At 53.2% G+C, this 22907-nt stretch overlaps 10 protein-coding genes across 10 annotated transcripts; 5 read left to right on the top strand and 5 right to left on the bottom strand.

Moving 5' to 3' along the window:
• Positions 1 to 1047: 1047 nt before the first annotated feature.
• On the bottom strand, positions 1048 to 1627 carry J4E83_003468 (uncharacterized protein; the record flags this gene model as incomplete). The annotated part of the gene is made up of 2 exons (XM_049330405.1): positions 1048 to 1376; positions 1462 to 1627. The coding sequence occupies 2 exons, from the start codon at positions 1625 to 1627 to the stop codon at positions 1048 to 1050; spliced, it is 495 nt and encodes a 164-aa protein (XP_049190901.1).
• A 441-nt stretch (positions 1628 to 2068) lies between these two features.
• J4E83_003467 (uncharacterized protein) lies at positions 2069 to 2963 on the top strand (the record flags this gene model as incomplete). Its single annotated transcript, XM_049330404.1, has 3 exons — positions 2069 to 2249; positions 2302 to 2447; positions 2502 to 2963. The coding sequence occupies 3 exons, from the start codon at positions 2069 to 2071 to the stop codon at positions 2961 to 2963; spliced, it is 789 nt and encodes a 262-aa protein (XP_049190900.1).
• Positions 2964 to 3715: 752 nt separating this feature from the next.
• J4E83_003466 (uncharacterized protein) lies at positions 3716 to 5075 on the bottom strand (the record flags this gene model as incomplete). The annotated part of the gene is made up of 2 exons (XM_049330403.1): positions 3716 to 4640; positions 4795 to 5075. 2 exons carry the CDS (start codon positions 5073 to 5075, stop codon positions 3716 to 3718), a joined length of 1206 nt encoding a protein of 401 aa, XP_049190899.1.
• A 1628-nt stretch (positions 5076 to 6703) lies between these two features.
• On the top strand, positions 6704 to 9052 carry J4E83_003465 (uncharacterized protein; the record flags this gene model as incomplete). Its single annotated transcript, XM_049330402.1, has 3 exons — positions 6704 to 7653; positions 7702 to 8559; positions 8626 to 9052. The coding sequence occupies 3 exons, from the start codon at positions 6704 to 6706 to the stop codon at positions 9050 to 9052; spliced, it is 2235 nt and encodes a 744-aa protein (XP_049190898.1).
• Positions 9053 to 9288: 236 nt separating this feature from the next.
• On the bottom strand, positions 9289 to 10551 carry J4E83_003464 (uncharacterized protein; the record flags this gene model as incomplete). The annotated part of the gene is made up of 4 exons (XM_049330401.1): positions 9289 to 9482; positions 9559 to 10342; positions 10393 to 10488; positions 10537 to 10551. The coding sequence occupies 4 exons, from the start codon at positions 10549 to 10551 to the stop codon at positions 9289 to 9291; spliced, it is 1089 nt and encodes a 362-aa protein (XP_049190897.1).
• An 892-nt stretch (positions 10552 to 11443) lies between these two features.
• J4E83_003463 (uncharacterized protein) lies at positions 11444 to 13238 on the bottom strand (the record flags this gene model as incomplete). Its single annotated transcript, XM_049330400.1, has 3 exons — positions 11444 to 12367; positions 12419 to 12928; positions 13008 to 13238. The coding sequence occupies 3 exons, from the start codon at positions 13236 to 13238 to the stop codon at positions 11444 to 11446; spliced, it is 1665 nt and encodes a 554-aa protein (XP_049190896.1).
• Positions 13239 to 13603: 365 nt separating this feature from the next.
• J4E83_003462 (uncharacterized protein) lies at positions 13604 to 15499 on the top strand (the record flags this gene model as incomplete). The annotated part of the gene is made up of 3 exons (XM_049330399.1): positions 13604 to 14765; positions 14812 to 15190; positions 15241 to 15499. 3 exons carry the CDS (start codon positions 13604 to 13606, stop codon positions 15497 to 15499), a joined length of 1800 nt encoding a protein of 599 aa, XP_049190895.1.
• A 770-nt stretch (positions 15500 to 16269) lies between these two features.
• J4E83_003461 (uncharacterized protein) lies at positions 16270 to 17166 on the top strand (the record flags this gene model as incomplete). The annotated part of the gene is made up of 2 exons (XM_049330398.1): positions 16270 to 16924; positions 17000 to 17166. 2 exons carry the CDS (start codon positions 16270 to 16272, stop codon positions 17164 to 17166), a joined length of 822 nt encoding a protein of 273 aa, XP_049190894.1.
• Positions 17167 to 17465: 299 nt separating this feature from the next.
• Positions 17466 to 18019, bottom strand: MIC10 (Mitochondrial inner membrane organizing system component; the record flags this gene model as incomplete). Its single annotated transcript, XM_049330397.1, has 3 exons — positions 17466 to 17522; positions 17581 to 17733; positions 17939 to 18019. The coding sequence occupies 3 exons, from the start codon at positions 18017 to 18019 to the stop codon at positions 17466 to 17468; spliced, it is 291 nt and encodes a 96-aa protein (XP_049190893.1).
• A 243-nt stretch (positions 18020 to 18262) lies between these two features.
• J4E83_003459 (uncharacterized protein) lies at positions 18263 to 22830 on the top strand (the record flags this gene model as incomplete). The annotated part of the gene is made up of 2 exons (XM_049330396.1): positions 18263 to 18280; positions 18331 to 22830. 2 exons carry the CDS (start codon positions 18263 to 18265, stop codon positions 22828 to 22830), a joined length of 4518 nt encoding a protein of 1505 aa, XP_049190892.1.
• Positions 22831 to 22907: the final 77 nt, after the last annotated feature.

Raw genomic sequence — 22907 nt, 5'->3', positions numbered from 1 at the left:
GAGACTTGTCGACACGATGTATGTATTGTTACTGTTTGCGAGGCTTAAACTACAGCCGGCATGGGTAGATCCGGTTGCTTATCATGTTTTTCTTGCTTTTCCTGGACCCGCGGTAGGTATTTGTCATGTTGGTATTTCGAGACGAAAGGTTCGGGGGATGTACCCGATCGTCTTCATGTTTCGGTGTACTCTAGCATTTGTTTTGTAATCTAGGCAACCGTAATTTCCTGGACTTTCTTCAAGTAATCGGTCTGAATCAAGCTGCAACCTATTCTCCAAGTATAAATCGGTACTGCTTCTACTTCACATGCCGAGCGCATACCGAAGTCCCCGAGCGCCTAGACGACGCATAACTAGTTCCCGCTACCTCAACTTAGTAGCCGTACTTTCGTATCGGAAGTCCCTAGGGATCGAATGACGTGATCTCGACAGCTTTACTACGGTCCATTCTAAGCGCCAGACAAATGTGCCCATCTAAGCTTTGCCAAACAACTCATATGCGAAGCGCCAAAAGCACTTTCTACTCATCTCACTGCAGGCTTCGTAACGATGATCATTTGAACTCCATAAAGAGTACGTACCGCATGCAACACAGTCAGCAGGAAGTCGCATGTAGAGGTCAAGTTAGCGGTCGATCCAGGTCGCTTGTATGAACCGTACTCGGACAAGAAGGGATACCGTCGATCTTTCTCGTCTATGACTGCTCGGTCTGAGATGCTGCATTGACGATCAGTGGAGTGCGTAATCGAGAAGTGTTGTGGGGAGCTGAAGTTGAAACACAGCCGTGGACCCACGTGCGTGTGGCGGGCTGTGTCGGGCTTGCTGACGTTGCCGGTAAATAAATCGATTTTGGACAGTCAAGATGAAGACATGCAGATGCTGTGTCGGTAGTATACTCCATTGCGAATACATGATGCGTTCGCGCTCTCCAATGTAGGTATCTCGTCCCAAATCAAACCAAACGCCTGAATAGATCCTCTGGCATAGCCTTCTTACGCCAATGTACAACAAGCCACATCTGTTCCAAACCAAATCACGCTATACAGTCTATCTCTTCCCCTTCCAATCATACTTCTCGCTAACAGTGTAAAATCTGATCAAACTCCTGGCCCCAACGTCGTCGTTTGTCCTGAATAGCTGCGCAACATCCACATTCAGCGGACTGTCTGGCTCAGCGCTAGTGAGCAATTGGTGTATACTCGTCAGAGTCGACGATATAGTATACGCGGGTGTCCAAGCGGTCTTGAGTAGATCGAGGCAGATCTCGCCCGTCTTGAAATCGACGTTGGGGTGGCAGATGGGCGTTACGAAGCGGATGGTGGGTGGGGTGAGGGGGTAAGTGGAGGGGATAGCGATGGAGAGGAGCCAGCAGCCGTCTGGAGTGTGTTAGTCAGTGAATGAGGTCTGGGTGTTGTGGTGCTGTAAGCGGTGTAGGCGAAGTATGCGCCGGGTTTTGTATACCTTCATATGCCGTTCCCTCTACACCCTTCATGACTGCTCGCCATTGCATCACATCGTCGTCTGTAGGTCCGAGTTCGTACAGCGCGTCGTTGGAGTCGTGTTGGTATGTTTGCAGTTCGGTCATGAGGCGCTTGATGGGCGATGCGTTGCGCGACGAGCCTGCCATGGTGACTATATATGTTTTGGATAGGTTCTGATATTGGTATTGATGTTATAATGGGTGGAGATGATGCGCTGTATGTCTATGGCGGTGAAAGTGCGAGTGGAGGCTTACGGACAGCTCAATTGTCGCATTGGCAAGGATATCGGATGGCTGAGCTGGCCGCGGTGATGCGCCGAGGTCTGAAGCTTGAGCCACAGACTGGGCTGAGCGTCATCCCCACCAAAACTTTTGGAGATGGCATATCGTCACTGAGGTGCAGAGGCGCATCTTAGAGCACGCACCCCTTCGTTCAATTTCTGCGCATTAAAGTCCTTTGACTCGACACGTCTACTGGCTTTATCAGTATTCTGATCCTATCGCACACCTCCACCCACCTCCACAGTTGGCAGTACGGAGAGTCGAACTCTTCATTCGCGACGCGCATTCGAATCGGGTCACGAAATCATGGGCGCACCTACAGTCACCCTGACGCATTTGAACCGCGCCGACGGCTCTGCGACATATACCCACAATGGCTACTCAATCATTGGCGCCGTCAATGGTCCAATCGAAGTACAGCGACGCGATGAACTACCCGAGGAAGCAGCGATCGAGGTGAACGTCAGACCCGCTATGGGAGTTGGAAGTATGTTTTTACGCTTGATGGGGTAGTGATTTATATACTGACGGGAATCCAGGTCCAAGAGAACGACATCTCGAAACACTGGTACACAACACACTGCGCAGTATAATTCTGACCCGAGCGATACCGCGAACACTTGTACAAATCACACTCCAAGTCAGGAGTTTACCGGAAGAAGATAGCACAGCAGGCGTCAATACCGTATGTCCAGTTGCGATACCGTCTCCCATGAACATCAATCGCTGACAGCCCCAGTCTCTGACCCTCCTCCCACACCTTCTTCACACTGCGCTCCTCGCGCTCCTCTCCGCATCGATACCCCTCCGCACAGTCCTCACTTCCGTAATGATCGCTCAACCCGCCTCGCCGTCTACAAACTCCTTCCCACCCTTACTCTCGCCCACCGCGAACGAACTACTACGCGCGAAACCCATACGATCGGTACACGTCTTCGCATTCTCTGGCGACAGGAAAATGCTGCTGAGCGAAAGCGAGGGAAACTTCAGCTACGAGGAGTGGAACGAGGCATGTCAAATGGCAGAGGATGCATGCTGTGGAGAGGAAGATGAAGAGGAGGAGGGTGGTGTGAGATTGGAGGCGGAAGGCGAGGCTATGGATGTCGACGCGCAGGTTGAGGGGGAGAATCTGGAGAAATGGTTGAGGAGTGTAGTCAGAAGGAAGGTGGAATATGAGCAGCGGTGGAAGAGCGCTACCTGAAGTCTAGTCGCGAAGATACAATGATGACTGCAAGACGGAGGCTGAGGCTCTCGCTGTTGGGTTCTTCGTCAACCAGCAGGAATGACATATAACCAGCGACTCGAGAGGATGGTCATAGATCGGGAAGAGCCTATCACTGGGCTCATTGGTCTCCTCGGCTCTGTACTCGTGGTTCCCATTCCACGAGGTTACTCGGAGTTGCCAAGCCGCTGTGAGTCTGGAGCTGAGCACGGTGTGTCCAGGTGTCATACCACGGACATGGGTCTGCGTTGTTTAGACGCAGCGTTGCGCCGGCTATAGATGACTGCGCACAATTTAAGGCTATTCCACGCTGTAGACACCGGTTTTGACAAGCATTGATCGCGGTGTGGTGATGGCTGCGTGATGAGACAGGTGTGACGAGTTACGTTGGTGAGAAGTGGTGACTGGTGGGAGTGGCGAGCTCTGTATAAACACTGCTGTGTGTATTCTTTTCTGCTACGTGAAAAATGCTTTAGATACAAGAACGCTCAAAGCGCTAACGATGCGAGACGTATAAATGAAAGCTTGATGTAGGTTTCCAGTGTTGTAGGATGGTACAAGATGATGGCAACGGTGGCTCCGCGGTAAGTTCGTCGTTCTCAGTCGTAAATCGTAAATCGTACAATGAGCGCTCGTCGTAGAAAGATTTTCGTTGTATGATGGTTAGTTTGTCGTGCCCCAGCGCTATGCATAACCCCCAAGTGAATGTCCATGAAGCCCGATGAAACTGGTCAAGCTGACTCGACCTTTTGTCTAATGAGTTTTTTCTGGTTTCCCGCGTGCTCAGCCAGCAGTCTCCCAAGAGAACCCTGTGCGTCCCATTCGGGGACCTCCCACATTATTTTGCCTCTCGACTTCTCCTGGTCTTCAATTAACTGGACGTCTTCACTACATGCCTTTGCCTCTAGGAGCCATTCGTGCCAGGCCTCGGTATCTGGACAAGCATCGCTCATTTTAACCCATCCAATGTTTTTGCTGACACAAACGGCTCTCCACAGAGCTTGTGTGAACGTGTCGTTTTCCGAAGGGTATCCTTTCTTGTCCATGTCGGAGTCAGATAGGCACTCGTTTTCGACTTTATAACACGAGGTGTCCCAGTGCAACTTGCTGTGCAAGGCAGCGACAACCCAGTACGAAGCGCCCAGTAGCATGTAGGAACCGGCCCAGGCGATCTGAACCTGAATCTGAGCATTGGCGAGACAGATGACGCCTCCCATAAGCATCATAGTGCCCACCAGACTCAGGATTCGGTATGCCGGACCGTGCGTCAAGAGGTAATTAATGTTCTCCGGTGCGAAGTAGAGTTCTCGGGCCACGTCCTCCTCGCAACGCACGATCAGGAAAGACCCCTTTGGATATCGAATGACAACGTCTCCCCCGGGTACCTCTGTCTTTTTGTATTTCCGCGAGGGTAGTTCCAGTTCCCACTTATTACCCAGTCCGATCAGACTGGAAAGAAGCGAGAGGAGTACCGTCGCTACCACCGACATGCCATCGTCCTGCCATATCGATAGCGCAAGTAGGAGAGCAGAGAGGGCGAAGCCGATGAAGTTTACGATTGTGAGCGGGCCAAAGGTCTTGGCCTTGAGCGGTCGGTCGTGGACGCGTTTGATTTCGACAACCCGTACGGAGAAGGGCTTAAGGTTGTTCGCGTCACTAGTACTTTGTTAGTATGGCACGCTTCTGCTATGATTGTATATTGGTACGTGTGGTGTCTAATGCATTGTTCACTCCGGTCCACGGTAGACGTGTGGGGAAGTACCTCGTGGCAGCTGGCGGCTACCGAGTTTGACCGAGAAGATGCACTTACCAGACGATGTTTCCAATATGATTGATGTGATCCCTGTGGTTCCCCGAGACGATGCCGGTTACGTGACCCCGGGATGGCTCTAGTTGAAATGGTCTCGTCGGCCTCATCAGGGCTTGAGGTGCCGGGATCAACCGTGGTAGGAATATCCATTTCGAAAGCGTCGAAACCTGAGCGTTGGCGAGCACGGAACCCTCGCCCAAGATGGCGAGAAAACCAACGATATCTAGTTGTAGTTCATTGAGTGATATCTTCCCGTTCTCATCTGCGGGCAGCCAATACATGTCGCTAAGATACACGCGATCTTCAAAACTCAGTGCAAACTGATGGCCGAAGCTGAATGTGATGGGAACGATGCATAAATCTGAATCGACGCGCTATGATGCAGTGACAAAACGGCCGCAAGCGTATATACAACAGAGCCAGGATTGAGGCGAAAAAAAGGCATGTATGATGAAGACGAAGCCCCAGCGTGGAGCAGGAAAAGGCGCGCGTACAGCGTAGACGCTGGGGGCCAAAACATGCGTGCAGCGCCCACCGGATCTGCGTGTGGCACCTCATTCCACTCCGGTCAGGGAGGCACAGTCGCTGTCTCGAGGACACGGGAGTTTGTGCAATCCCACAGCCCCATGGATTGGGGCTTGTGCAGCTATTGGGTGCCTCAGGCTGAAGAAGTGAGGGGCAACATGGCTGACAGGGCCAGTGGCTAGGCTCCAGGGTTATCCGGCGTATGGCAGAATGCATGAGGCTTTTGCATAGCCTCCTTCATCGTGTGAGCGATGGGCAGTCCTGCCCAGCTTCAGCTTGACTTCCAACTTCTTTCTAGTAACTGATCCGCTTGTCGCAACGACATCGCGAAAGTTTGGATCGCTGCGCCCCGACTGCGAGTGGAGCTTGAACTCGTCTGTGATCGCCATCTTCGCCTGCTGCTCGCAACACCAGAACAGGCGCACGCACCAGGCTGACATCCCCGTGACACGATCCGATAGCGACAACTGTACGAAACGTCGAGGTTTTCGCTGAAAAGACGTTAAAAGCGGTGTCGCATTCACTCGAGCTGTCAAGAGAGGGAAGAATTGAACGCAAAAAGCGTGCGCTGATGTATGTGGTTGCTCCTTCCTTCTGTCTTGCGTGTCCTCAGGCACGCGATAGTGCTGGTGGCATCGCTCCTTCCCAGTCATCAGAATTTATGAGCGCAAGAAACGTCATCGTCTAGTCAGGGCAAACATCGCCGTTTTCTTCTATTCCCTAAGCTTTCTTTTGATCTCACCGCTACGACATATGTACTTGGTCGAGGCCATCGCTCCAGGCATCACTCGTCTCCCAGCCTCGCGCATTTCCTTAGCCGCGGGGTATGAGGCGCAGCGAACAAACCACAGCCGCGACTACCTTGTGAATTCCAATACTAACCCAGTTCGCTACGTGTAATAGGCCGACAAGCGGGACAGCGGTACTTGAATTTGGTACACCATATCAATCGCCTGGTTAGAGCACTATCTAGTCACGGGGTGTGCCTTGAACCAACCTCGTTTCACGGGATCTAAGGATTGTGTTGGATATCCCGAATCATACACAGCCCAAACCGGTCAATCGAGAAAGGTCACCGAGTGCGGCGGGAACCAGTCGTGTCGCTTCATATCATTGTACCTGCAGTCTTATCGCAGGTGGCATGAGCAGCCGGTGATAGACGCTTCTTCATTCCATCGTCATCGGCATGCCCACTGACGCCGAACCCAAAACTTCGAGTGAGTCCCACAGAACCCGTCCGGGGTTGTTGGCAACGTGTGGTATTGTCATCCCCACATTGTGAGTCTCCAAGTCAAGGCTCATATTTATCGCGGCTGTGTTGACTTTTGGATGCAGCTTTGTACGTGACAGGCACAACTCTCCAGGAGACTCAAACCGACCAGTTATGACTGTAGCTGACTCACCAAAGAAGAGAAAGAGGGCCCTCAGCCCGCAACCTACTAGGAAGATACCACTACATTCAGGAGAACCAAAGACCGTCGAGATGTCTTCCCCAAACGCTGAGGACCTGACCGAGTTTCAGAAGAGGGCGGAGATCCAGTTCAAAGCCGTTCTGGAAGGTATTGATCAAGTAGCCACTGCTCACGAGAAAAAGACACAGGATCTCGTGAAAGCAGAGAACGAGAGTGCTTGGGATCGACCAGTGAGACCCAAGGATAAATCCAGATCCAAAGACGACAAGGTTGAGGAAAGGGCTGCTGCCATCATCCGAGCGATTCGCGAGTATGAGCGGGTTGTTACTTTCGGTAACCGACCGTCTGAAGCGCTGCCTTTAGAAAACGATCGCGACATGGGCGGTCAATATCTTACCAACAAGGACCGCATAGACAACGAAAGCAAGCTATACCAAATCGCCAGGAACGTTCCAAAGGGCGCTTTGTTACATCTTCACTTCAATGCCGAACTGCATCCTGAGATACTTCTTGTACGAGCGCGCAAGATGAAGAACATGTACATCCGCAGTATCATACCAATCACAAAGAAGGAGCATCTGGGGGAGACTGAGATGATTTTCAATATCTGCGACCCAACAACCGTCGACACTGGTGTCAACATCTTCTCGGACTCTTATCCCAAACTAATGGATCAGGAAAACCCGAAGGCTGAAAGCTATCTGAAGACTACCTGGATGCCATGGTCAGACTTCCAGGAGGAATTTGAAAGAAAGTTCCCAGGTGAATACCAAGACGAAGAACCTGAGACTTTTCAAGCTGGACAGCCACAACACTGTGGACAGACAAAGCCTACCAAGCTTCGTCCCGCTGAGAACTGGTTAAGATCGAAGATGGTTCTTAGCCTTGACGAAGCCTATGGGCCTACACAGACTGTGAATGGGTATGTGTTGCTCCTACATCATCGCAGTACTCACTAACGTATACACAGAGTATGGGCTCGCTTCAACCAAGCCACCAGGGCTTTCAAAGGCTTACTAAACTATGAGAGCGTCTACAAAGAATACATAGGCGATGCTATTGACCGCATGATCGAGGAGAACGTCATGTACGCCGAACTACGACCAATGCTTTTGGACAAGTTCATTCCTGCCGACAGCGGCATTCACGAGAAGCGCATCAAAAACCACGAACAGATGCGACTCATTGTAGATGGAATGAAGGAAAAGAGGAAAATGCTTGCAGAGCAGCATGGCAACGATGACAAGTTCCCGTTTGGACTCAAGATCATATATTGCACGCCACGGTCTATTCCCATACCGCTTATGCAAAAGGAGATGAGAGATTGCATAGCGCTCAAGATGGAATTCCCGGATCTTATTTGTGGTAAGCAGCACCTGACACTCAAAGCGCAACCGTTTCTAACACCCCTAGGTTTCGATCTCGTGGGCGCGGAGGACCGGCCCAACCACATTGGGTTTTATAGGAAAGAGCTCGTCACATTCCAGGAAACGTGTAAGAAACTCAAACTGGACATACCTTTCATGTTCCACGCCGGTGAGACACTGCTCGATACCGGGGGCTCCTCCGATCCGGAGAACTCCAACCTCTACGACGCAGTGGCGCTGGAATCGAAGCGCATTGGCCACGGATACGCGCTCATGAAGCATACCCATCTCATTGAGAAATTCAAGAAGACGAAGACCAGCAAGGGTATCTGCATTGAGCTTTGTCCTATCTCGAATGAGCTTTTGCACCTTTGCAGAAACGTCAAAGAACACCCATACCCAGAACTGCTGGCTGCGGGCATACCTTGTACAGTCAACTCAGACAACCCATCACTCTTCAGGTAAGAGATACCGCCCATGCGAACCTTTTGCATCGCGAATGAGTTGGGTACTAACGATGCGCACAGCAACTCAATGTCACACGAGTTCTACCAGATCATGGTCGGCGATCCCACCATGTCGCTTTGGAGCTGGAAGCAGCTGGCAAAATGGAGTATTGAATACAGCTGCCTCAACACCAAAGAACAGGAACGGGGGCAAGAAATCTTGAGTAGAGGTTGGAAGGAGTTCTGCCGGACCGTGGTTCGAGACTATGGTCCTCTCATGGAAGACGAAGCTTCAGTCAACATCAATCCCTATAGGGCAGAGGCATCGTATTCGGTGCGCGACGACAAGACTCATCCCATTATTGAGAAAGCAATGTCGGACAAGAAGATGGCAGAGAAGAAGTCCCCAGGTCAGGACCAGCCAGATGTGGTCAAAATAGAGAGGGAGAAGGCAAGACTGTGGATGGAGTCTTTGGCTAGCAGCAACGTCCTCAAGCGGAAACCTTGATATTGCGACACACGAACCGTCAAGGGGCAATATTCTCTCATCCAACGCGACAGGGGAGGAGAGTCGAATTCCAACATGGGGCTGGCTGACTGGCTCGCGTCTGCTTTCGGTATACAACTGCAATATGCAACGCAACCATTACATGATGACTTATTTGGACTAGATTACGGCCGTCACGTAGATTCCCAAGGCTACGGCCAACCCAATACAATATTTCTGACTCTCTAAGTTCTTCACTAAGCCGCGTCCCCGACAGCACCTAGGACCCTCTTGTCACTACCCGTGACTGTCTGCCCTTTGGCCTGCGCGAAGTTCGCGCTCCGCTCGTGCGCCGGGTTGGGGCTGTAAAACTCATCGACAATGGGATGAATCATGACAGTCTGCTTCGATATAGTAAGTGTACTATTCGTGGGAACCGTAACCCAGTTATCTGTTGTCGTTAGTACATCCATACACCAGGAACGTTACGAAGAACTCGGAGATAAACGAAGGCAAGAGTAACATACCCCTCTCAAACGTCAACGGCTCACTAGCCACAAGTACAATGTCGCTCCCTTTGTCCCTACGTTCCATAACATAGTCCCTCTCCCTCTCCTCGTCATCGACAGAAACACCAGCATCAGAGTCCTGAGACTGGGCGTTGAGTTCGCGCCAACTCGTTCCACTGCTGAAGAAGAGGCTTGCTGCCTCATCTGTCTTGCTACTCACGTACCGCGAACAAACCACGCTAACACCATCCGTCACAGCGAAGTTGAGCAAACTCCTGCTGTCCTCCTCGCCAACACCTTGTTCGCCCACGACGTCTTTGATGAAGCCATTGAGCCGCTCAATTGTCTTCAGTATGGCTTTGCGCAGGACCGTATGTCCGAAGCCTACACCTGGCTCAACATCCTTATCGGGTGAAATACCGGCTTTATCGAGACAATCGAGGAACGTAGCGAACGCCCACTCGCTATCCGTACTCCCGCCTACAACGTTGAACCACTTCTCGTCCAGACTCATAGCCAGTCTCCGCTTGATTTGTTTCCAGCACCCAATACCGCCGTTGTGCATGAACATGAGGCTTTTGTAGCTGAAGGGGTGGCAGTTACTGTCGCTGAGGTTACCCTCGGTTGTAGCGCGGACGTGGGCGAAGATGAGGCTCGATGTGGTTTTGGACGCGATGCGCGAGAGGTTTATGCAGTTCCATGCTGGGATCGTGGAGGTGAAGACGCAGGGCGTGGGACCGAGGGATGGGCAGGTGTAGTAGCCGATGCCGAAACCGTCGCCGTTGTGTGGGCGCCGTCTGTCCTGGTGGTGGTTAGTGGAAGGGGTGATGTGGGTGGTGGGTGGTAACGCACTAGCCGGAGGCGCGAGTCGAAGGATTGCGTGAGGATAGAGTGCGAAGGGTTTAGAATGAGCTCGGAGAGGAGGATCTCATCCTTGCCTTTGTAGACCTGTGGATGTTAGCTGCGTACTGCCCGGGTCTATGGTGCTCTGCTTACCATGAACCTACACATGCTGAGTATCTGTTGTTGTGTAGTCAAATTTCAGCGTGTCATATCACGCAGAAGTAGTGACCCTGGTGCCGAATGTGTGGAATGGCAGTTGTGTCAAGATGGTGGTGCGCTGGCTGCGAGTTCGGGGCGGCGGTGTGTTCGCGATGATTGCGCCATCGGTCCAGGGCGTTGCTTGGGATATCATTGGATTCTGCACAGATTGCAGAGACGTCGCGTAGGCGCGCACGCGATATTACGGATTTCATCCTGAGACACGCGACATGCTATCACGAAGCGAGCCAGCAAAGATAGCTAACCCCACGCGTGGTTCGCGGAGACATGCCGGGGCGGGGTGATCAGGGTTCCGCGGATGACGCACGTGTTACTTTCCCAGCTAGCGGCACTGTTAGTTCAACAATCACATGCAACTTCATTCATGTCGACCAGGCTATGTTGTAAGCCGATTACTCGGCAATTTATTCAGCTATCTGGCTGGCGCGGCTGGACTGCGAGCGCATGTTGCCCTTGCACCCAATTGTGTAGAGCGCCATTCCAGAGCAGACCGCCCAGTCCAACCATTCCGATCTTCAGACAAGCTAGACAAACACGCAACGCCGGGGATATGATGCGGTTATTGAACATGGGTGGGGTACAAGACGGTGTATCTTTAAGGCTTCATTGAAATCATGGCGAAGTGATAGCTGGAAAGGATGGGGGTATTGCTAAGGAAACACAAAGGTCCTCGCAATCATAGCACTTCCGTGGATCATGTATCATATCGTGTATGATCTCCGTGTTCGTCCAGGATACTGCAAACACTACTAGTCGTGCTCTCGTGGCTGGCTAGCGTAGTGGAAGGGCTGCACTGAAATGCAACGTTTCAACTTCGGACTCGTCGCGGACCTAGACCCGCTTACATGTCCATGGAGTCACCTCCGTTGGCAAAGTTGAAGTTTTGTTGTTGCTGCTGGCCAGCGGCGCCGAAGCCGAACTGACCGTCCTGGTTGACTTGAGGTCCGGCCTCGCCCATGTTCTCCGCCTCACCCTCCTCGTCGGCGAAGTACTTCTCGATGATGTTGTAGGCCTTCATGTAGATCTCCTCGTTGGCGTTGTTTTGGCACTCGTGGATCTTCTCCATGCCGCCGACCTCTTCGATGAAGAGAGCGTAGCGGTTGATGGGCTCGCCGCCAGCACCACCCTCGCTGGCCTCCTTGTCCATCTCGCCGACCTTGAGAATGTTCTCAAGACCATCGAGGGCAACCTGGATAATCTTGTTGTCGGGGCAGGCGAGGAGATCGCAGAGGGGCTTGATGCAGCCGCTCTGGACGAGGTAGCGGATCTGAGCAGGCTTCTGCAGACCACCGCTGGTGGCGTTGGAGATGGCCCAGCAGGCCTCCTTGCGCGTCTTGAAGTCGCCGTTCTGGAGGAGGTGGATCAGAGGCGGGATGATGTTAGCATCGATGACGGCCTGGATCTGGGTCGAGTTGCCGGCGGTGATGTTGGAGATGGTCCAGCAAGCCTCCTTGCGGATTCCGTCCTTGGTGGAGCTGAGGAGGGACAGCAGCGCGGGGAGCGAGCCGCAGTTGATGATGACCTGGGTCTGGACGTCGTCGCCAGTCACGATGTTGCCGACGGAGCGCAGGGCGGGGGTCTGGACGGAGGTCGAGGCGTGCATGAGCAGCTCCACGAGGCGGCGGGGGATGCCAGCCTCGATGACGGCCTGGATCTTGTCGTTGGAGCCATCGGAGAGGTACGAGATGGCCCAGCAGGCGTCGATGAGGACCTCGTCGTCGAGCGAGTATACGAGCTTGGCGAGCACGGGCAGGGCAGGCTGGATCTGCTGGACAATTAGTACTTGGAGTTAAGTGGGGCAGCGAGCAGAACTCACAGTTTGCCAGTCGGGCTGAGGGGTCTTGCCGCGGCAGAAGTTGCTCAGGGTCCAGGTGGCATTGCGCAGCATGCTGAGCTTGCGGCTGTCGCCCAGCAGGGCCAGCAGCGGGCGGAGAGCACCGGCCTGCAGGACAAAGTCGCGGCAGGCGGGGCTGTCACCGGCGATGTTGCCCAGGGCCCAGACGGCCTGCTCGCGCACGTCTGGCTCGTGGCTGCTGAGCAGCTCGACGAAGATGGGCACGGCGCCCGCCTCGATGACGACCTGTGTCTGTTGCGCCGAGCCCGACGCGATGTTGGTGAGGGCCCAGGCGGCCTCGAACTGCACCAGCGTGTGCGGGGAGCGCAGGAACTCGACGAAGCGGCTCACGACGCCGGTCTCGATAACGCGCTCGATCGGGGGGTTGCGCTCCTTGGACAGCAGCTTGCGGAACTTGGTCGTCGCCTGGATCTGCTCGTCGATCTGTTCCGAGAAGACGCCCTTTACCATCTGGGGGAGCTCCTCGTTGAGCTACATCGCGTTATGTCAGCCTGCTACTCTCTCACTCTCTGTGCTCGCTGAGGCACGGGATGGTGGGGTATACACGCACCTGGCTCTCGATGTTGCCGCCCTCATCGTCGCTGTCGGGGGCAGCGCCGAGCGAGGCGCCCGGCTGGTCCCGTCCAGCGATACCGCGGCGCTTTGCGAGGTTCTCCTCACGCTTCGCCCGGCGGATCTCGACCTGTTGCTCTTCACGGCGGCGGCGGAGTTCGTCTGGCTTGAAGGCGCTCTTCGCCTTGAACGTCGTGCGACGGTGCTCGGGGATGTACTTGTCGGCCATGCTAGCGACTCTGGTGGGCGTGCAGTGTGGGAGTCGGACAAGATTTGGGTGCGGCTGTTTGTTTGTAAAGGGGAGTAAACTTTCCTACCAGAGGGGTGATTTTGAAAGCGGAAGCGGCGAAGCGGGTATTGGCGCTAGTAGCTTGGCTCGAGCGCTCTACCCAAGCAACCACCACGACGCGTCGCGACTGTCGCAGTGATATGCCCCCGCCACCCTGCAGCTGTTTGTCACACCTGCACGCCCGTATTGCGAGACCATTACGACAGACAAAGGCCTAGTCTCAGCCACTTCGCCTCTCCTGCAATTGCTTCTCCTTTGACGGCCTTGCGGTCCACGCTAACCGCTTTCGGCCATCTCCAGCTGCAATGCCGCTGCAGCTGCCCAACGGCTTCACGGCTATCAAAGATGCCACCGAGGCGAAGTCCACGGTCAGTCTAATCGGCGTGCTGGTCAGTCTTGATCTTCCCAAAACAACGCGACGCAAGGACATGGCCCTAAACTTCACTATTCAAGATGACTTCACGTCTGGTGAGGTTGGAGGTGAATCAAGCATCACCTGCCGATTGTTCAGACCAACCGAAGACAATTTTCCCAAGACCGTTGGCGATGTCGTCATACTCCGAAGGTGGCAGCTGCAAGAGTACCAGTTTCGCATGGACGCCATTGGTTCTAGGACCTGCCACATCGTCGTCTTCCCAAGCCACAGGATTCCCGTTCCGGGGCTGAGCGAGGCGTTTCAGGCCGGCAGTCAAAAGCTGCCTCACGAAAGGACTGGGGGCCCTCCCCCGACGATTCCAGAGCAGATGGCTGTCATACATCTAAAGCATGCATCCAAGGGCGCAGCACCACAAGTGAAGCAGCATGCGGCCATTAGTGCTTCCAAAGCCAAGACAGCAAGGAAGAAGTCTTTAATCAAGGATCTGCAACTTGATACCTTCTACGATGTTTGTGCACAGGTTGTCGACTTCTACTATACTCAGTTAGGTGACCGAGTCGACTTGAAAGTGACCGACTATACTCCGAATGAACAAATGCTCTACTACCCAGATCCAGACTCGGAAAAAGATTTCCCGGTCAGAGAAAGGCGCTGGAGTAGTCCATTTGGTCACATGGTCCTCAACATCACCGTGTATGGAGCAAATGCGGCTTGGATACAGGAAAACCTTGGCCAGGGTGACTTCGTCTTTGTAAGAAACATGCGAGCCAAGCTGGCTACCAATGGCAAGTTGGAGGGTGCTCTACATGAAGACAAAATGAACGATTCAAAAGTCGATATTATGCTCCTGAAGAGCGAGGGCGAGATCGAAGCAATTAACAAACGGCGGGAAGAGTACGAAAAGAAACGCGAGACCAAAACAGTTTTCCAGTCATTGCAGAATGAACCGAAGCAGCCTTCTGCCAAATCTGGAAAAGAGAAAAGAGAGGCCAAGAAACTGAAGGCGCGAGCAGACAAGGAGGCCGAACTGGAAGAGCTCCAGCGAACAGAGCGAGAATGGGAAAAAGGTCGTGGTGGTATTAACACAAACGGTAAGACTGCCCGGCCTCTTTCTTCTTCCACACTGACTCTCCTCAGTCACCGCCGCTTTCCCCCACATGAAACTATCCACAATTTCCGAAATCATACACAACCCTCACCGGACGGTGACGACAACAGAAAAGTACACCACATTTGAACTTCCATTCATCAACTGCAGACATCGATCTCGCGTGCGGATAGTAGATGTTTATCCTCCTGAAATCAAGCTCTTCGCGCATAGTACAAGAGACAGGAAGTGGAACAAGCATCCCAAGCGCCAGAGCTTGACTGGTGCCCATGCGAACGAGAAGTGGGAATGGGGATTCGTTCTTCTACTCGAAGATGCCAACGTCCCTCGCGATACAGTGGCCGAGAAACTGCGCGTGGTCGTCAACAATGAAGCTGCGCAGTTTCTGCTAAAGATGAACGCTGTTGAGTGAGCAAGCCTGTTCCTTCATGATTACTACCTTACTAATACTTTCGCAGTCTCACGAATCAGCCCAAGGTTCTCAAGAAACTCGAGGAGAAGCTCTTCATCTTGTGGGGTAACCTGATGGAGCTCAAGACCGAGCTGCGAGATCGAGGAAACGATCTGCCGCTACCGCCGGGAGACAACCGCTTGCAGAACAAGCCTTTTGACGCTTGCATTGAAGAGTATGGCTGCGAGGTACCCCCGACAAAAGACCAGCATAAATTTGGCTATCAACGCATGTATAGGCTCGCGCAGACGGCGATTGTGGAATAAGCCCTTTCTTTACGAAAATTCGGTCGACCTCGATACCTTGTATGCCTCTCATCTTGTTCGATACCCTCTGTGTAATTGTACTTGGTCTTTCTTTTGGCAAGGCGTAAGGGATGCGCAAGGGCTGGATATCCACGTGGCGATTACAAAGGATGGCCGAGACGGGAAACCTGGCAGGCGAGACACGTCCACTTTCCTCGGACTTTTGCAACGTGCGATAATCGATATGGAAAGAGGGAAAGCTTGACTTTAGAAATTTGGACCTGGCCTTCATCTGCGCTCTTTTCCGAATGTCGCTAGGATCATGGCTCACTGCAGATGCAGCCAGGGTATACATGGAATTGTACGTAACCGGCCAACGAACCAATCAGCCCCATATTTCTCCACGTGTTAGAGCGTACAGTCGCTCCTACCCTTCAACAGACCGACCTTGTTGCGTGTGCTGATCTTGGAGGGCCTAGTATCGTATTCGTCAGATTGCGTGATCAAACGTGCTTGTAGCGAAAGGTCACCCATAAGTCACCGCGCCTTCATAGCGCCGAGCTCGGCCTCCTACTACTGCCTATTCGAATCCACGAAACAACTACATACGTCTTGTATTCCACCAATTAATGTCAAATTGTAGTCTGTCATCGTTACAGTACTCACCAAGATCAATGCTGTGTAAGAGCTGGGAGTAGTACGCAGTGGAAGATACTTCGTGCAACATCTCGGTACCGGACATCTACATACACCAGATCCCCCAAAAAGTGCCCACAAGTGCAATTTACATTATGGCTGTGGAGGTCACTTCGATGATGATACAGACTCCTGGCGCCAACATCGCCGTCAGAACTCCTTTGTCACCACACGAGGTTTCCATGAAGCCACCGGCGATACCGCCCATGTTGGACTCAACTCAATTTCATGGCCTCCTCGACCCAAGATTCATATCCACCGACTTCGATGAACTGCGTTTCGAGGCCGTGGCACATGAGCAACTCACACTTTGCAACGAGCAGTCCAACAAGACCGCCTTACGAGCTGAGCAGCCATCCTCCACTCTTCTGATCTCCTCCCCGTACAACATCCCAGGCCATTACCTCGATCTTTCCTCTCCGCACCTGACCACCTCTTCCAGGCTGCTCGCACTAGCTCTTACAGTCCTGAAACCAGCGACACCCACTTACGCAACCGCGTCCTACACTCAGGCCCTGAACTTCGACTCTGTCCTGACCGCTCTGCGCGATCTGATCGCAAGGGAAAACTTCACCTGGAGAGACACGAGTTTCTACGTTGTGGTCTTCCGCTCACAGCTCAAGGAAGGAATCGACGAGGAGTATCTGTATCGACTCGACGAGGAATCTCATCGAGAGGCGTGTGAGAGTGGGGGACTGTTGAAGTACTGGTTCGGCAAGGCAGATGGCGAGAGGAGAAATCTTGCTACTTGTATGTTGTTGTTCTCTTCTTTCCAATACCCAAAGTGAAGTGGTTTAGGACGGGCTCCGCTGACAATGGTGGTAGGCTTCTGGCACAGCAGGGAAGATGCGTACAAAGGAGGGCTGGGGCCGTGGCATAGAAAGGCGAGGGCTGCTGGACGCGAGCTGTATGAGAGTATCGTGTTTAGTACGTACAGATTCACAGTGGCGGATGGAGCGGAGGAGTACAAGTTTGAGGAGTGGGTCAAGTGAGGTGGGGGTGGATATGGGCAGCATTTGTCAAAACATTAAAATATGCAAGAAGGAGAAGAAATGGTAAGACGTAAGAAGATAACGAAGGCAGTATCAATATCAGGCAGGGAGTATATGATAGAGAAAGTGTAGGTGGGTGTAGCTGGAAGAAATCGTGCAGCGGTCGTGGAAAAGTACAGCATTCAATTGCCCAAAATGATCTATACCATGCCCTACTGTACAGCGCATCTTCCGCATGCAAAGTTCGAATTACATAGAATAGTTCCGATCCCTCTTGTCGTTCGTGGAGGATAGTTGGCTTATGGTCGGATAATGCGGAGGCCGTCTTTCGGGGGTGATGCTGCGCGCTTGAAGGACTGTTCCTCTGTCAGTATTCGGTCTCTTATGCCAGTTCCAAGACTAATTGTATCTTACGTTGTCGCACTCTTCCCAGGCCCTTCCGGCACCGAAACCGAGACCGGTGAATGCGGGCCATGCGCGGCGCTTGAAGAGAAGTACGGAGAAGACGACGCCGAATGACAGGCCGAGGCCGGAGCGGATGAGCATTGAAGAGAGGCAGCGGTCCCACTGGGATCATGTTAGCATGACTGTCCGATGGCGTTCCAACATTCTTGTCTCGGCGTATGATCGAACGGAAGTTGGCAGTAGTCGCGTGAGGCGGGCCAAGACTGCCATTATTCGACTACCCCGCTTCTGGCATATCTTGACGCCTCTTTCAAGATGTGCAGATGTTTTTGCCATGCCTCAGAGGCCTCTTTCCCAGGGATTGTACCTTTTCGTTGAGGAGAGCTTCGCTCATGGGACGTGTGGTGCGCGAGATGGGAGCGACGGGCTGGGGGGTGTTGTCGGCCATGGCGGGCGTGTTTGCGAGTGCAATTGGGCGGTTCAAGGGCGCACTCGGTGTGCTGGGGGTGATGGACAGCGGTTCGACGTGGTGTTGATGGGCGCTGGGCGGAGCTCCAAGCGGAACTTTGACGTCGCCGGCACTTGGCAGGCACGACTAGGATGGCTGGTCCGTGCCCAAACTTTTTCCGCATACCAGGCCTTTGCGATCTTCCCCAGTTCTTGCAATCACAACGGGTACCGAGGTGACAAGATGGCACCAATCAAGCCAGTAGGATTTCTTCATACTCATAGGTATATACATAGCTGACAACATAGCAGGCCTCCAAGAACGACCCTGCGTCGACCCGACCGCGGCTGCAAGCCATCAACCAAGACTTCTCCGACCTCGACGAACAGATCCGCCAAGCTGCGCATATTATAGGCCTTCCCGAAGACTGGAGTACCATACAGGACCACGACACAAGATCAGAAATCATACGACGACTTGTGCGCGCAAGAGCGGAATGGGTTCTGCGATGGATCCTCGACAAGTTGAAAGACGAGACGGAAACCGGGCGGACAGCGCGAACAAATGCCAGCGCGTGGCAGCTTCTCGACTGGATGATACATGTCTTGCCCGTCTCAAGAAGCGCACCGCATCTACGCGATGCCGCCTTCCCCAGTATCTTGGAGAGAACCCTCGTTGAGAACTTCAACACAGACGCAGTCCTACAGTCGACGGCCACTTCAGAAGACGTTCACATGAAAGATGACTCCGAGTCGAGCGCGACCGTCCGCGAAGGAACCAAACCATCCAAGAAGCGCAAACGAGGAACCGCTGAGGCATCATCGGCAGCATCGACAGCAGCCGGCCCTGTAAACCTGGACCGTCTTTTCGGCGTGGTCAGGACTGTGGTCAACTCTATCGCTCGCTTAGCCGGAAGCGACCAGAGCGACGACACTACCCAGGCTGAGCTGATGAAGATGGTTTTGAGGACGGACAGCGCAGAAGCCTCGCGCATCCTAAGGTTCTGGCTTACTGCTGTCCGGATATTGTGCGCGACTCCTCCATCCACTTCCGAGGATACTTCTTTGGACGAATACCTGAACCTGTCGCTTGCGCTCGACATGTGGGACCTGCGGACCGCTGAGGTCAAAGACGAGACTGGGGCATCCGCCGAGGAGTTCAACACCGAGTGCCTTGTACCTATCTTGACATTGCTGGAACTTCTCAAAACGATGCGTAGCGATGGTACAACAAGAGGCTCTCAGAGAACCCTTGATCGCGCAATCGCAGCGCTCGACAAGCTTCTGGCGAGACACCTGCTCGCACCTTCAAGAGCAGCTTTCTTTGCAGATGTCAGTGTCGCTACAGGCTCTAACGATGTTGGTCCGAACGCCCGAGATACCACAGTCCTTGCAAGTAACCTGGAACCGCTCCGCGCAAAGCTCCTCCAGGCTGCGCAGATTGAAGATGGTGGCGACGCGCTACCCACAGAGCTCGCATCTCTTTTCAACACAGTCCCTCATGTGCTCGATCTAGCAATCCGCGCCTCTCCATCACGGACGCCCAGGAGCAGGGCGATGGAGAAGCCTTGGATACAAGCTGTCTTTTCAGCGCTTGCTGAGTGTGCTGGGTGCTCGCTAACAACACCTCCGAAGTTTATCACACGGCCGACGGCCGTTACTGCGCTTAGCGGTGCTATCCACGTTCTGCAAGCGCATGAAGTAAGCCTTTCTGCAGACCTTGTCAAAAAGATCTTCTGGTATCACTGTGGTGTGAAGTACCCCGAACGCCAGGAGAAGCAGGTGCATTGGTCCCTCATCGCATCTCTGATTCAGCTCGACTCATCGGTCTTTGTGGAGTCGAAGTTGGGAGCCAAAGTCACGCAAGAGCGTCAGACTGACCTTACTGAGTTCTTGTTCGAGAAGATAACGGCTTCAGAGTTGGAGGGCACAGGCTTTACCGACAAGCAGACAGCCATTGCCTCTAAAGAAAAGCGACATACTGCATCCAACAACGAGGCTGGTGCTCCTTTAGGTCGCGCTGAAATTCTGGAGAGGATCATCAACCCACTGATGCTGGCGTTTGTGCGCCACAGGAATCTACTCGGCTTCATCCGGAGATGGGATGAGCAGTTGGTCAAGAGCTACAGGCACGGCAAGCGCAATTCTCTCAAGGACGGACAGGAAATCATTTGGGAAGATCGCGCCCTGCACAATGCTCTAGCGGAGTCTCTCGAACCATCCTTGACCCAGAACCAGATAACAACACTGATTCAGGAGCATGCGGAGCGCCTGGCGCAGCTTGCTGTGGCAATCGAGACCTCCGCCGAAGAGAACGTCAAGGTTAGGAAACTCGCCGCTTACAAGAATGCAGCAAGCAGTGCTGTCCTGCTGCCGGCTCTTCTCCAATCAATCCAGTCCGAGAACACGATCGAAGCACTTAAATCTGAGCTTCATGCTTTGTTCCTCACATACAAGACATGGGTTCAGGAACTCAATTACAGCCGTTACACCAAGGCCCACCTCTCCTGGTTCACACTGTGCCAGCTACTAGAGAAGTTGTGGCCCATCGAGCTTCACGCATCATCCCCGCTGCAACATGAGCTACTCTACCCGCTGCTCGAACAAGCTCTGAAAGTCAAGTCAGCAGGGCGCCGAGACGCCGGCGAAGGCGCAGATGCATCTGCAAGAGCTGCTGCAACATTGTTCTGGCTTAACACTTGTGATCGTCTTCAGACCCTGTCCGGTTCGGAGGATATTATTCGCAGTGGTTTAGGCAAGGCGATCAGCTCACTGACTTCCGACCAGCTAGAACCCGACGCACAGCAGAAGATGATCCAAGTTTTCTGCGCATACTCTATCAGTCTCCTCGAGCACGCAGATAAGGATACATGCCGCCAATCTTTGCATGCCTTACTATCGAAGCTACCTCAATTCGATGGCGTTACCAGGGATCTCATCTGTCAATCACTTTCTCAGTCCATCCTCGAGCATGGAAACTCCGTCATACAAGACGCATACTGTGCAGCTCTTGTGGAGGCTCTCGGTCAGGGAGCCGGAAACAAGATGCCTGCTGTGGTCGGCGAAGCAATACTTCATATTCAACCTTCGGCTTTGTCCCGCGAGCAAAGACAAGCCATACTGGACCGCACGACCGAACTCCTCGACCTCGGACAGAGCGACACAGTAGTACCCTTAAGCGTCATGGCACATCTCCAATATGTTCCAAATGCAACAGCCAAAGTTTCTACCGACGCAGACGTGATATTCGACGTCGCAGAACAGCTGCATCGTCAAAATCTCGAAACAGATGCAGCATTGCAGCTCCTGCGAGAGCTCGTCCAAAGAACCCTTGGCCATATCATTCCGAATCAGGCTCAAGCCCAAAACAAAGAGTTCTTCATCGCCTACGCAGGACGGCTGCTATCCATTGCAAAAGCCACCAATAAGTGCACGCTAGCAAGGCTCTCGGTCTTGCGAGCGACGTCGGTTTCCCAAAAGCAAAACTCATTGCTTCACATCGAGCGCTATGTCGACCTGCTCAAGCAATGTCTTGGTAGTGAGGATATTGCACTGCTTCAAGGGTCGTTGGACGCTTTCAACGAGCTGTCCATAGACGCCTTGAAAGAAGTGAAACAGCTTGGCCGCGTGCAGGCATGGCTCCGCACATGGCTCAAGGACGCCATTGACCTCGAGCAATACATCGATTCATCGGTTCTCATCCCGAGCGAAGTTATAGACTACTTCGCACGAGTATACACATTGATCGCCAAATACGAGATCTACCCAGACGTCAAGTGGCTGATCAGCCTGGCGCTCACCGTCCTCAGAAGTAGCCCAGTTCGCATACAAGATAACGTGTATACAACACTGCGCAATACGCTCGGCCCGCTTGCCTTCCACGAGAAGCTAGACTTGGTTCCAACAATGACTGTTGATCAAAAACAGCCAAACCTTGCCGCGTCCTACCGCATCCTCGACGATCTTATCAAGACCGTGGACGACCAGCTGGAGTCCAACGCCGAGCTCAAGCAGAGGCAGCTTGCACTCCTACCTAGGATATGCGTTCTGCTTGCCGAGAGCCCCGACTATGATTCTTTCAACGCTCTGATCGGCTGCATTGACACGATTCTAAACGATAAACCCTCGCTTGCTTCACAACACAGTATCGAATGCGTCTTCAGCGTACTCGTAAAGCTCACATCCCGAAGCAGCCCCGTACTGTCATCTCAGTATGCTCCTGAGATCTTCTCAAGGCTCTGCCATACGAGTCGCCTCACCCTACTCGTACACCGTGGCCGCCTAGGGGGACGCTTCCACCTCCTCTTACCACTTCTGCAAGGCCTGCTGTTCTGCCTCTTCATCCCGAATGCTAGTCGCAGTGGCGCTCTGCCTTCGTGGCTACGTACCGTCACAGCTACGGAGCCAGTGCGTCTCACACCCGCAAATGCAGCGCAATTTACGCGTCTTCTCTCGACTCTGTGCAACCCACCGCAATCTTCTATCACAAAGGCACACCAGCATCATCAGTCACGTAACTCCAAAGACCTCAATGACCCCATCAAGGCAGCCCGCGACAAGGCTAGCAAATTCCTGTACCCTCTCCTCGCATCGTTCTGCCGCTTCCAGCTCAACGGACGATTAGATCAGGAGGTGAGGGAGAAGTTGATGCCAGGCATCTGGGAAGTTATCGGCACGGCGAGCTTGCACAGGGATGGACTAGACGCTATGTTCGCCGGTCTAGGCAGGAGTGAGAGAGACATTTGGAAGGGGCTTTGGGAGCAGTGGGAGGGTGTACATGGGAGGAGGCAGATCGTTGGTCACGGAGAGTAGGATGATATGTATTGTGAGAGCGCAGGAAGGATTGTTTGTGACCATTGCAAACGCTCTGCCTATTGTTCGTTACATCT

This window comes from Alternaria metachromatica, assembly GCF_023757995.1.
Source record: "Alternaria metachromatica strain BMP 0045 chromosome Unknown scaffold_5, whole genome shotgun sequence".
NCBI lineage: Eukaryota > Fungi > Ascomycota > Dothideomycetes > Pleosporales > Pleosporaceae > Alternaria > Alternaria metachromatica.
Note: the sequence above shows the minus strand (reverse complement) of the source record. Positions and strands in the feature narration are given on the sequence as shown.